This window comes from Cyanistes caeruleus, chromosome 1 (assembly GCF_971803275.1).
Source record: "Cyanistes caeruleus chromosome 1, bCyaCae1.hap1.1, whole genome shotgun sequence".
Classification (NCBI taxonomy): domain Eukaryota; kingdom Metazoa; phylum Chordata; class Aves; order Passeriformes; family Paridae; genus Cyanistes; species Cyanistes caeruleus.
This window is the reverse complement of record NC_141701.1, coordinates 136,145,352-136,159,451: the sequence shown is the minus strand read 5'-3', so window position 1 is coordinate 136,159,451 and position 14,100 is coordinate 136,145,352. Positions and strand designations below refer to the sequence as shown.

General features: G+C 37.1%; 1 protein-coding gene across 3 annotated transcripts in view; it reads right to left on the bottom strand.

The window, feature by feature from the left end:
• Nucleotides 1–14,100, bottom strand: part of MYO3A (myosin IIIA) — a 116,068-nt gene that overhangs the window by 42,293 nt on the left and 59,675 nt on the right. For all 3 annotated transcript variants that reach the window (XM_086861413.1, XM_086861406.1, XM_086861399.1), the window contains exons 10-19: nt 13,636–13,735; nt 11,235–11,351; nt 10,353–10,457; nt 10,189–10,272; nt 9,224–9,426; nt 7,358–7,456; nt 7,143–7,257; nt 3,668–3,794; nt 2,707–2,917; nt 700–847 (exon numbers count right to left, since the gene is read on the bottom strand). In XM_086861413.1, the coding sequence (XP_086717539.1) occupies nt 700–847; nt 2,707–2,917; nt 3,668–3,794; nt 7,143–7,257; nt 7,358–7,456; nt 9,224–9,426; nt 10,189–10,272; nt 10,353–10,457; nt 11,235–11,351; nt 13,636–13,735 (1,309 nt within the window). The remainder of the gene's footprint in view (nt 1–699; nt 848–2,706; nt 2,918–3,667; nt 3,795–7,142; nt 7,258–7,357; nt 7,457–9,223; nt 9,427–10,188; nt 10,273–10,352; nt 10,458–11,234; nt 11,352–13,635; nt 13,736–14,100) is intronic.

The following is a 14,100-nucleotide window of genomic DNA, read 5'->3' as shown; positions in this document are numbered from 1 at the left end:
TTTCATTTTTCAGCAAGATCATTTTTTTTCCCTGAACATGTTATTTCTTCAAATAACAATATTGAATAATGATTTAAAGGTGGTTATTTCAATTCTCCTGGAATTATTTACAAAGTTGAGATGATTTTTTTGAGGTTTTTCCCTCTCCTCTTCAAATTCATTAAGTTTTATATTTACAATGCTATTCCTTTTCTCTGCTTTACAATAAATTATTTAAATTAAATCCATCATTATTTAGCTGAGATGATTGAGTTTCTCAAGAACAAAATAATTGTGAGATTTGCAGTTTTTAATAATGGAATTTCAGTGTTCATTAAGCTTATTAGTAAACTATTATGAACACTGCACTTTCAAAATTTTGTTACCACTCATTTACCTTTTTACCAGAGAATCATACATTACAACACTCATTATTATTCCTCAAGAAAACAACATTGCATTTGCATCAATCAGATTATCACAGTGTTATGTTGCTTAGTTACTGTAAATTTCAAGTTTAATGCATTTTATGTTGGCATTTTACTTGCAAATAGCAAGCATTGCTTCATGTAAAACATACTTAAAAAAACATCTTTTATGATCTACTATTAACAGAGAAGGATCTATATGCTATTATGGAGAAGGAACAATGTAGTTTCTTGGGACAAGGTTCTATATGTTGAGAAATACTAAAGCTGCACCAAAATAACCAATACGTACCTGTTCCCAGGCAAAGACATGTTGATTGAAGTAGAACTGAATTTGTTCATTGGCAATGTTGATACACAGCTGCTCAAAAGAATTTTTTTTGAAATTCTCAAAGCCAAAGATATCAAGAATTCCAATATTCAAGCCATCGTCATTTTCACTGCAAAGATGAAATATAATTTTCATTGTTGTATCTTTATTTTACATTAACTACCTTCATTATTATTTCACAAAAGGAAATCATGGGCCAAATCTGTACACCAGTTACACAGGATAAGATTTGCTGGACCAGATATCTCTTAAAATGACAACACTTGTTAGTTTGAAATACATAAATGGAGATCAATTCGAAGATTACTGCAATACAGACCAGATATGTTGAATCACACAACAACCAAGTCAACTGATAAGTGATTAGAGGATTTACAATTTTAATTTTACACTAATGTTTGTAAGTGATTATTCTCAAAAGCTGACTACAGTACAGAAAGAACATGCAGTTCTTTTTGTTTCTCTTGTAATAACAGTCTTTACTCACCAGCATCCTGAAATTAAAGACTATTATTTCTTCATATTATTTACTCATAACACTTAAAATTGCTTAATTTAACATTAAAGTAGAAAGAATGACTAGCTAGACCTTTTATGAAGCTAAATAACTACTTTATGCACTGGGATGTGGTTTGAATTTAAGTTACCAAATAAATTCCAGAGAAGCACTGGAAAAACTTTGGGTTGATACTTTAAACAAGGCATACTGAAGATATGTGATCACTTATGCAACTGGAAAAAAGCACTAATGTTTTTTGCTTACACAAAAAATTAAGAGTATACAATTTTATAACAGTGAGGCTGACATTAGTGTCTTTTCTAGGTAAGTAAAATGTAAATCTCATTCCTTCTATAAAACCTCTTTGAGGGGCTATCTGTAACCATTTTTTTAATAAAGATTTAGGAAATCAGAAATTAAGAATCAGTCTCAAGACACCCATGAATAGTACTTAAACCTTTTTGTGAAGTCCATCTCAAAAAAGGAAAAATTTCATTGTGGAGGGATCTGAATTTGGTGACTATTTCATCTGTCTCAAAATTACATTTTTGATGAATAGACTGCTGAAATTTATCTGCCTCATTCCTTTTTCAGAGCTAATTACATAAAAATAGAAAATGCAAATAATTTTACTGCCACAAAATCAAGCAAATTGTTTGGTTTTTTTTTTTTTACAATGAGCATTTCAGGTTGAATTTTCTCCCTCCTCAGCAGCATAAGTAAGCATTCAGTTTGAAAAGGGCTCTGTAACAGACAAGTGAGAGAGGGACACGGGCTAGAAGTGCTTCCCCATCTATCATGGATTTTATTCTATCACTTACTGATTAAAGTTCTGTTTATTGTTGCTCTGGTGTAACCAAATACTTAAAACTTTAGATAAATTTTAGGATTACAACCTTGACTCTCCTCTGATATTTAAGAAGAAAAAATCCAGGCAATCCTGATATGCAAACCAAAGCTATTTGTTATTGATATGGTGTTTAAAATGTCACCTGCTAAGTGTAAAGCGGACAATACCTTCAGTAAATGTGTTTGAAAATTATTCCCAAGCATATATGAAACCATGCTGATAATAACAGTGACAGCTGATAGTAACAGTAAAAGCAACAGCATCAGTGTAAATAAGATCAGAATTTGACCTATGTAATCAGCATGATGAGTATCAAAAGTTTACTCTGAAAAAATACAAAAGAAAAAGGGTTAAAAGTTAAAAGGGTTAAAAATACGAAAGAACAAGAAAGGGTTAAATGAGTAACAATCAACAGGAAAACATGGGATGCTTTTGCCAACCATATTTACTGTATTTTCATTATATACTATGAACAGGACAAACCATTTTCGACATGGTGGAATCATAAAGGAAAAAAAACAGCAGAGGAAAAGAACTTACCTACACTAAATGCTCTAGTGTATGACAATATTATTCCTACAGAAAAAATATCTCTTTATTCTGCAAAATGTCCTTTTACCTTAAATGTTTGTCAGGTTTGAGTAAAGTGTTGATGCGATTGACTATCCAGCTGAAGAGGCGCCCATACAGTGCTTTGGCCATGGCATCTCTGACATCCGTGGCCTTTTCCACAGTGTTGGGACGAATAATTGTTTCTCCTCGAGTCACTACACAGTGAGAGGTGAGGGCCTCTTGCAGTTCATCTGCCTGAATACACAGCAGGGATGCGCCTGGGAAGGAATGTCACAGGCACAACTCAGAGTTTGGAAGGTGACTATGTAAGAAGTGCCCAACTTGTGAGGTGTGAATCCCCCTCTCAGCTGTAACCCACTCATACAAGCCACTTCTGTTCTCCTTTTGTCTCAAAAAAGGGCTGCTTCTTTCCCAGTTCTACAATATTTTTCTATGGCAAGAAAACATGCAAGAAGATAGCGTGAAGACTTCATTACCTCCCCAGGTATAATTACTGAGAAACTCTGAGAAAGTGTAGCAAATTTCTGGAAATCTTTGCCCCTTTGTCTCCTCTACCTCCCAGAAGCTTATAATGTAAGGTATCCCTTCCAAAGAATTAGTGAGCCACATTTCCACAGGCACATGTGGGGAACAAGTAATGAGCAGCTGAGAAAGGAACTGGGAAAAAACTATTCAATGTGTTAATGAGGTTCTCCATCAAATGTTCAAATAACCTTGGAAAATTTCCAAATATTTTTTTCAGGCATCTGCAGTATTAGTCATGTTTCCTGCATGCCAGTGAACTTCCTAGTCAATAAGATGCATAACACGTAAATTTTTTTTTCCTTTTTTGCATTTGAATTCAGGTGGGCTTAGAATTAATCTACCTTCAGTTTTAAATTGTCCTTGCAGAATTTCCATGTGAATACAGTTTTCATTGATACCTCTCTTACAATAAAATAAATTTGTCATGAAAACACTAAAGAAAAACCATGTTAAATCAAGAGAAAAAAAACAAACCCACTCACAGTTCTCAAGGGCTACTGGATTGGAAATGTTGCTCTTGTCAATCATATGTTCAGATACTACTGCAGAAAATTCAATGTTACCCACATTTAAAATGGCAGCCAGGACACTGTACACACTTCCAAGTTCCTGAAAAATATATTTAAAAAATTGCAATACTTAATAGCCAGGTAATTTGCCTCTGTGGTCTGTGTGGGCATATGCATGTGTTGCTTCCTGCTGTGTGCCACGTGCCCACTACTTTTTATTATTTATTAATTACTCCTATTCTGTGCTTAGCAAAGTCTTTCAAGAGTAAGACAGTCAAAAATGGCAAGTCAAACCTTAGCTCTCTTCTGCACTTGTTGACAGGATTGACACGAAGTAGGGAAAGCAAAAATGGTGGTGTGCATACCCTCTTACATAGAATTCAGAGGTTATTTATATCTACCCTTCACTGTGTCTGCAGATGCAAACATGTCTAAAAATTTAATACCTAGATCAACAAAAATGAAAAAAAGAAAATCTGCATTGATGTTTCTTGCATCATGATAACAAAGGCACTCCAAATAATAGGTTTATATCATCTCCCACCAATGTCATCAGTTTCACTGGGAGAAGAGCGAGGCCTCCCATCTCTGATTTGGCAAGGTACTTTACCCTTCAAAATGTCAGTTAGGAACTCACCAAAGCATCTTAATGTGGACTTTGCTTAAACAAATTTAGATTTCAAATTATTTAGGAGGTTCTGCCATGGTTCAGTTGATAAGGTGGTGTTAGGCTGGACTTGATGATTTCAAAGGTCTTTTCCAACCTAATTAATTCTATGACTCTGTGAAAAGAGACTCTGTCTTGGAAAAGGCTGTTATTGCTCTGGATAGTCAAGTGATATATACAGTAAATTAAGTGCCTATACATGAATTCCAAATAATATTTGAAATGAGTGAAATAACACTTTCATTGAAGGTTGGACTTAGATTTTAACTGCAAATTTTCATCTGAATGGTGAATGGTTATTATTATGCCTGATGATCCAAGTATTTTTTTCCTCAGAAAATGCTAGGTGTACTTGTAAACCAGACAGGAGTCTTTGACGTATATTTTGAGGCATATAGTAATAGTATATTTTATAAATAGCAGGTTAAAAACTTTTGCAGTAGTTTTATAAGAAGCAGTTTTGAAAATCTGACTGGTATTTTGTAACAATGAACTTTTTATAAGTGCACAGCATTTTATCCATATTATTCAATAGTTTGCTGGTACCATATCAGGCACCATTTACTCAGTTAAAATCTTTAATTGCTCTAGAATACTTGAGCTTGTTTTCAACACTTTCAGAAGTTAATCTAGCAGTTAATAAATGGTGATTTCAGTGACAGGAAGACAAACTGGGTAAACTCACTCTAAAAAATTATGCTGAGGATAATTGGCACACAGTTTACTTAGGATTAAGCACTCATTTTCATTTTAAGCATAGGGACACAGCTGAAATGCAAAGAAATGGATAGCTTAACTTCTGCCATCATGCTGTACAATAGGTATAGCTGCTGACATTTTTCTGCCCTTTTCCAGTGTGTTTGAAATCTGGCTTGGTCTTTCTCATACAGTATAATTATTGTTCCCCTCAGGCAGTCCTTTCTTACTAATTTTGCCATGCAGCCTGAAATAAAACAGTATGATCTTAAGACAGGGAGTACTGACAGTAGTTACTTTTAAAACCTGTCAGTCAGCTAAAAACAAATTTCAAAGAAATAAAGCTTTGTTTACATCTCAATTTTAACTGAAGATTTTTTTTTCTGTCTGTGTCTTTCGGCTAATAAAACACTGAACTTGCTTTTATAGAATTTCCTCTGTGCACTAGGATGAATGTCAAAGTTTAAGGCTGCATTACTAAAAAGTGAACTTAGGAAAGGAATTAAATTTCCTATGGGATTTTTTTCACTGAAAAAAAATTGTCTTTGCGCATGTATCCGATATCAGAGCCCCAGAGGGGGAAGAAGACTCTTCCCTCACTCCTGCAAGCACAGCCTCAGACAGGCTGATCCACCCTGAGGAGGATGCAAGGCAGGCTGACATGGCTGGGGCTCACAAGTAGCCACAAGCAGGTTGCCTATGGCACTCAGCTTCTGAATCTGCAGGGTTCTACAGGTAGATAATTCTTCACAGATTCAGCTCCCAGTGGCTTGCTGAGTTAATCAAGTGAGGATCCATGCTAGAACTGCACAATGCAGCCAGTGACCTGGTTCTAACTGCATCTTCAATGTGTATGGAAGGCTTCTTTTGGATGATCAGGATTATTGTTTCCACCCATCCAAGTGAACAAAAGAACTGGAAACAAAAACAGACTTGCTGCTTTTCATGCTTTAAATTGGGAATTATCAAGGTCTCTGGTGCTGTGACAAAACTGCTATCAGTGCTGAACCATGAATGTCCTTGCATGCTGCTTCTGGAAAGGTGAAAGCACAAGTGAAAGGATGTGATAGTACAGGTGTGATATTACTAAATGCAGTTGTGAATAACATGTAGAGGAGAAAGAGACTGTGAATGCCACTACTGCTACAGCTTAATGTAAAGTGACTATGGAGGAAAAAAATAGGTGAATAAATCTGTTCTGCTAGCAATTTCAAATATTTACATCAAGGGCAGCCAGAAATAGTCAACTGAAGTGAGCAATTTTATGTGAAAAGCTCCTTACCACATACAGTTTTGTCAGAGAAATTAAAACATACATCCATTTTGCAGCACTAGTACTGTATTTCACAGGTACTGTATGGAGCATACCTCTATTATTTATATTATTTATAAATAAAATCAGAAATATGTGATACCTGTGATGCACAACCTCTTATGGTAAAACTATGTCACAGGATGGGATTTCTTTCCTTTATAAATCCAGTCCCTTTTTAATTTTAATTCTACTGAAGACAGACTGAGGAGATGGGTTTAACAGCTAGCTGAGAAAGGATAAGAGATCATAAAGAAAGAATGGGTTCAGTTAATGTTTAGTGATGAGATTCATCTCCAAAGGGATTTAAGAACTTCATTCAACTTTATCCCTGGAGCTGTGAAAATGTACTGAGTTCATCAATACTCAGATCAACTCAATGAATTTTAGAACTCTCACCATGGACTTCCTCTTAAAACTGAGATGAGGCTCATATTCACAGGCCTAGAATTATTGGCCAATAAACACTTACAACATAATTTTCTATGCATTAAATTTGTTAAAATCTTCCCCCCATCCAATTACTCAGCTGTGCTGTGTTCACTGATTTCAAAGTCTTGTTGACTAATACCATTTTATTGGTTTATCAGTGCATTGAAACTCTAAAAATTTAAATGTTACTATACAACAGTAAGTTGACCGTGCAAGATCCTAAAACATAAACACAATACTGCTAAAGGAAGAAAATAACAAGGGAGATTTGAATGCTTTATATAAGTTTTTCCTGAGGTAGCTGGTGAAGTTCACAAAGGAAAAGGGTTATCAGCACTCACCTCCAGTGTAAAACCTATGACTTTGAAGCACTGTTCTATTAATTCAAACTGAGACTTATAAAAGCTATTGTTCATGAAATCTTGCACTATTCTGAAATGATCATTTTGCAGATATCTGAAAAAGTTGATGGATACAGAGTTAGAATGTAGATGAGGCTGAGAATTCAACATTGCGTTTCTTAGTAATCAATTTATGCAAAAATAAACTGCATTACCTGGGAGGTCTATATTCTGGCAGTTTATAATGTGCAAGTTTTTTCTTTTCAGCGAGACCAGCATAAATATAATAAAAAATATGGAAATTTTTCTCTCCTCTGAAACAACAGAAACAACAAACTGATTTAGTAATATAACCATGCTACATTTAACTGATGACACACATACTATTACTAAATGTTATATTAATAACAGGCGAGATTCACACAAACTGACAGAAGACTCTGAAAGAAGCTTTATTATAGAACTTCCCGTGAATACCCTTTTCATGCCATTGTGTGTTTGTCCTGACACTGCCAGGGTGGCTGCTTGGTGCTAAAGCAGCTCAGTGCTGCTTTGCCCTTGATGCAATTGGTAGATGCTATGTGAGATCTATGTGAGACCCACCTACACCGAACGGGCTGCTGAACTCTTTAAAAAATCTTCTGACTGTGGGAGAGGAATACACTCCTGGTTCACTGAATGTATTAGGTCTGTTATGTCCTTTTGCCCTGAACCAAGAAGCAGACATTCAAGCAGAAGGGCCTTATGACTTGGCAAGCTTTGCCTAGAAGCTTATTGCCCAAACCTAGGACAGAGGTTTATTACACATTCAAGGTTCCTGTGCTCCTAGTGAGAAAGAATTAGATGAAAATTTGCAACCACAACTCAGCCCTGAGATGCCCAAGTCAGTCACTACTGAAATGGCAAAAAGGAGTTGTGCTCAAACCCCTGCTGTGTGCATGAGCTTAGGTGTATGTCTCAGGGGCACCATCAGATCATAGAACCATAGAATGTCTTGGGTTGGGAGGGACCTAAGGATCATCTAGTTTCAACTCCCCTGTCATGGGCAGGGACACCTTTCACTGGACCGGGTTGCTCAGAGACCCATCCAGCCTGGCTTGAGCACTGCCAGGGATGGAGCAACCACAGCTTCTCTGGGCAACCTGTGCCAGTGCCTCACCATCCTCACACTAAAGAATTTCTTTCTAATATCCAATCTAAACCTACTCTCTCTCAGTTTAAATCCATCGCCCTTTGTCCTGTTACTACATGTTCTTGAAAAAAGTCTCTCTCCATCTTTCTTGCAGGCTCCCTTCAGGTGGAAGGTGGCAATTTGGTCACCCCAAAGCCTTCTCCTCTATAGGCTGAACAATCCCAAATTATAAGGAACAAGCTGTTCCTTATAGGAGAGGTGCTTCATCCCTCTAATAATCTTGGTGGCCTTCTCTGGAATTTCTCCAACAAGTGCACATCTTCCCTGCAGTGGGGACCCCAGAGCTGGAAGCAGCACTGCAGGTGGGGTCTCACCAAAGCAGGGCAGAGGGACAGAGCTCCCCCCTGGACCAGCTGCCCACACTTCTTTGGATACAGCCCAGGACATGTTTGGCTTTCTGGCCTGGGAGTGTCCATGGCTGGGTCATGTCCAGCCTCTCATCCACCCCCAAGTCCTTCTTGGGAGGGATCTTTGGCCTATAACTATAAGCAAATTCTACTAGATGCTCCAAAATGGAAAATAAGCAAATAAAGAAATAAACTACATTACTAGAGGAAGTAAATCCAAGTGATGTACTTAACACAGTGTTCCAAAATCCCACAAAGAAATGTGTATGTGAACTATGAGAAAGTTTTTAAGCCTTTACACATTCTTATTTTATATATCACATAGGCGTAAGATTTGTTTAAATAACCCAGGGGGTAATGAAAAAGAAAATCTGAAGCTGTTTTCAGCTAGCTTACAGATTTATAAGCTATTCATATACAACTTTTAAGAAAAAAATTTCAGGTACCTTATTCATCTTTGTGTTTTGAACCAAGGTGCTTTCCTGTATCATAAGCCTACTCTGTAACCCTCGAATTAGGTCAAATACAATTCTCATACTTACACTGCCTGGTGGACAACTCTGGATTTTTCAAGGAGGTACTCTGAAATCTGAGCTCCTACTACAGTGCCACCACAAGTGAATTTCATTTCCAAATATTTTCCAAATCTACTTGAGTTATCATTGATAATGGTGCCTGCATTCCCAAATGCTTCTACAAGGTTGTTCACCTGGAGAATCTTCTCCTGCAGAGTCCTGTTATTAGCCTGGATATGAAAAAGACATTGCTTCAAATTATGAGTAATTATTCAAATACCGACATTTTTAGGCATTTCTTTAATCTTCTCATTGGTATTGTGAAGTGTGACATAATCAGGGCAGCCATTCCCATGGGAATTATATGGAGAGAAAGGCATATATATACATATATATAAAAAATGAAATCTGTCAGAATATAGCAATCTTCAGAACTAAGGCTGCCTGGAAGAGATAACACACATAATGATAACAACACTACCAATGAATTTCTGTGGTTCTGAAATGGCCAATCTTCTTTTAGGATCCTTGTTAGCATCTGATTACTGCTCCACTGAACCCTACCAATCCATTAGTTTTGCTTTCATCTCTCCTGGGGCATGGAAAAAAAGGTATTTTGTTTGGACAGTTACGGTGGCCACTTCCCAGAATGGCGATGTCCCACTGACAGCAATCTGGTTGTGGAAGGATGAGAAGCTAGAAGAAGGTTTTATTTGGTACTCCTTGGGTGATTAGAGGCACTCACTCAAACAGGGATCGGACTAAGTCACAGCCCTCACTGTAGTGGGTACTTTTCCCTGTGGAAAGCCCAGCATATTCTCCAGTGACCCTAGTTCAGGGGGGATGAAGGAGTAGATAGATTGGCATCATGTTCCAATCTTCTTTGGAAAATGTGTAACAGCCTCACCCCACCACCCATGCCCTGTCCATAGGTTCAGCCCTTTAGGCCCACGACAGCACAGCCTTACAGAGACATCCCCTCTGCCACTTACCTTGCCCAGGACAGTGAGCTGCTGAACCAGCAGATGGGCACTTTGTGTCTTGCCAGCTCCACTTTCTCCAGAAATAACAATACACTGCAGAGAACAGAACGAGACTGAGCTCATCACATATCTCTCAGCCTGGCAGAGGAGGTAATTAGGCACCTCATCTATACCTGATCAGAGTTGTATGTCACCATGGACTGGTAGCCTATGTCAGCAACAGCGAAAATGTGAGGAGGGTTGGCAGTCCGTTTGGCTCCAATATACAGTTTGGAATGCTAAGTGTAAGAAAAATAAAAACATTATCACTGTTCTTTAAAAACTTTTTTTTAGAATTGAAGTTTGGCTTTATTTTTAGGTTAGTGCACAGCATGCTGAGGTTTCCAGCAGTGATGTTTTCTGAAGGAGCTGTTACTGCACTCACTATAACATGAATCTGTATGCACTTAGGACTATAAGAAATGCTAAAAAAAAGAAGGGCAATTTTCTATAATTTCAGTCCTGATTACACTATGAAACTCAATTTATTATGAGAAAATTTATTTTTGTCAGACATCATATTTCCAACTTATTTAAATTTATTTGTGCTTCCTTTCCTATTAGCATCTCTGCATGATATTGATGTTAAAACTTGAGATCTTTTCTGTACCTGTAGTATCCAATAATTAATAACCCCAAATTATTTTATGATCCGATTTTAATATCTTTCCCCTTTTGTATAATAAGAAGACAAATTCCCTTTTGTATAATGAGGAGCCAGATTCACAAAAGTTAACATTTTCCACAATTGCTTTGTGCATGATCTACACTGTAGGCATAAAGACACTAGAAATTAGTTCTTTTGGAATTTCTCCTTTCTGTGCTGAAATTCATCAAGTGTTAAGAATGAGTGTCAATGTACACTTGAAAGAACATCTCTACTGGTAATTCTGTTTTTCAGAGTAAGCTAAAATAAATCTCAAAAATGGTCTTACTTTATACTTAACACAAATATTTATATTTTAGTGGAAATTGGTGCTAGGTTAAAATAATGAAACCTAATATAATTTTCATACCTGTGAAGAATAAATATCTATGTTCCGAAATGGATTGACAGCGATGAGAATATCCCCAACATAAGTGTAGATCTGGTCCTTGGCATAACCCTTCTGCAGCTGTTCTGTTACTGTATTCTGATGGAGAAGGAAAAGGAACAATGAATCACATGGACAAAAAAAAATATTAGGAAAACGTATAAAATATTTTTATAGTTTCAGTGAGGGAGGACGGGGAGGGAAGGTACTTATAGTCAGGAGTACAATGGATCATGATCAAAAGTAAGCAATACTTTCAAACACACTGGCATTTCTAATTTTATATGTCCAAACTCACTTTGAACAATATATACTTACTTTACTAGAGCCTCAAGTGGCTCTAGAAAAAGGAGTTAATAAGTAGTGCTTTCATTCAGTTCATCAGAGGTTTCCATGAGACAGCCTTGTCTACATTTCTACTACTAAAGTTTCATGTAATTTATCAAGAATCATTTGACTGAGTCCATAACTGCCATTACTGATATGAGCTACTCTAACATTACTCTGTTATGCTACAACACAGATGTTCAACTGTTTGGTTCCCAATAATGTAAACAATGAGGCATCCTTCCCTATTAACAAGCAGTCTCTGCTGTGATTGTTCTTTGCTGTTGCAGAGCCAGTTCCCCCTGAACCAAGAAAAAAGAAGGGCCCATTAGTGGCATTCAAATTTCTTGATGTAATTTCCCTCAGCTTCTTCAGCATACACAGCTGGGTAGATAAAGTGCCTGCTTAGGTTTCCAATCAAAACAGGCCACAGAGCTGAATGAAGAAATTTAAACCAGCCTTGAGATTAATCTGAGGTACATATGAAAATATTTAGGCCCCATATCGACTGGAACAGACCAACTGGCAGCAGAGGACTACAGGAGTTGCTTTCCTTTCTCATCTATCTAGTTACAGTGTTGTACACTGTGTACTGTTTAAAACACTTAAAAGCTGAATTCTCAACAGCTGTAGAGGTTATACTTCCTTCATGAGAAGACATAAAGAGAAAATCTTGGTTTTCCATTGCCTTGATAAAGTGGCTTTGAATGCTCTCTTTTGTTTTGGCCATAACCAGATTCACATTACAGAATTATTTTAGGGAACTTCTGCCTTTCTTGAAATTATTTCTTGCACCAATAGAAGATCTCTTGTCTTGCTCTGATGATGGGGATACCTAAACTGGAAGAAAAATTTGAGTGGAAGAAAGAATATAGTTCTGAGAAGCTGCCATTCATATGTGAAAGTGGTTTTAAATTGGAGTTGATTTAGTAACACCACAAAGTCAAATGATGTGTTTAGACAGAGGCTTCCTGAGGACTTCCATGAGAATGCTCCACCTTTAAGGAGATGGGATATATTCCAGTTTGTCTGGGTTTTTTGTGCAATAAAATCTCTTTAGCTTGGATTGTTTATATATATCATGGGAAAAGATAAAAAAAACCAACCTGCAACAGTCTTACTCTTCCCAATACTAATAAAATGCTTAAACCTGAAGTAGGTGAAGTTTAGATTAGCTCAATTACAATTAACTAATCATCAAACTACTATAACAAAGCTCTTGGGAAGATGGAAGATGTTCTGTGAGCTGTCAGCTTTATGCAGCTTACCAGCTCAAGTGCCACAATGAGTATTCTGGACTGACAAAGATACAATATACCAGAAAAGTTTTACAGATAAGAGAATGTGAATTATAGTCTATGCACAGCCCAGCAGATGAAGAATGACAGTTTGTTTACAACCACTGATGGCCTCCAAGACCTGCAGATAATGTGCTGCAGCCTGATTCTTCTTTCTGGTTTTGAAGCTTAAAGTATAAACACAGCAGACTTCCTCCCTCCCTCCTTTGTGCCACGTTTCCCTGCACCTAGTGGACTAATTTTGAACTTTGACAAACCGGTGGTATTTGTACCAGTAATTTGGTCAAAGGTTCTCCAGCAGGCATTGACAGATGAGAGGCTCAGCTGACATAAATTGACCCTCATTCATTTCCACACCAAAATAAGTTTGGGAGAGTATGGTGAGCTAGTTTAAGACAACTCTCAGTGTTCAAGCAACAGGAATGGAGGGTCTTGGATGTAGACCAATTTCAGGTTAGCACACCATTGCAAACTGGATACTTAGCTGTAATAAAATCCAGTGATATAAATCCTGTTTAGTCAATGGTGTTACAAACTGTTTGGTCTATAACTCCAGAGATTGTTTTAGCTTTGAGTTGGAACCTTTCTGACGCAGTAAATATTGTTTAAAGTATTTGGCATAAAGTGGTGAAATGTCATTGTACACTTACACAACTGAAGCGTGACAATACAGTTGAATTTGAAAATCAACAGCACACCATTGTGATTTAATATGTGATTACTCCTCTTCAGGAAAATATGAAAAAAGAGATTCTTACCTCATCCAGTACCTCCAAGGTTGCTAAATCATCTACCTCTTCTTGGTTTGAAACTAGTGACTTACTGTAGTTCCCTTTCTTTGTGTGAATACGTTCAAATCTAGAAAAGAAAGAGATACAATCTCCTGACACAAGGAAACACAGAGCAGATCTTGCATCTGAAACCATTTTGAAGGCAAAAAACATTCCAGCTTTCCATTGTTCTGAATTTAAACACACAAATGTCTGAATAGCAGGACAGGAGTCAACTTCTTGGTACAGCACACCTGTACCTGACAGTTAGGCTATGATTTAATCCCAGAACTGCTATCAAGAAGAACTTTGTCACTCTATAGACCCCTGCTTTCATCACACCCCTACATCAGCTGCAAGACTGGAGCTTGGCAATACAAGTTTAAAAAAAAAGACCATATTTATAAAGGATGTAACAGTGAAACTCTGGCACCAACATGCAAAAAGATCCTG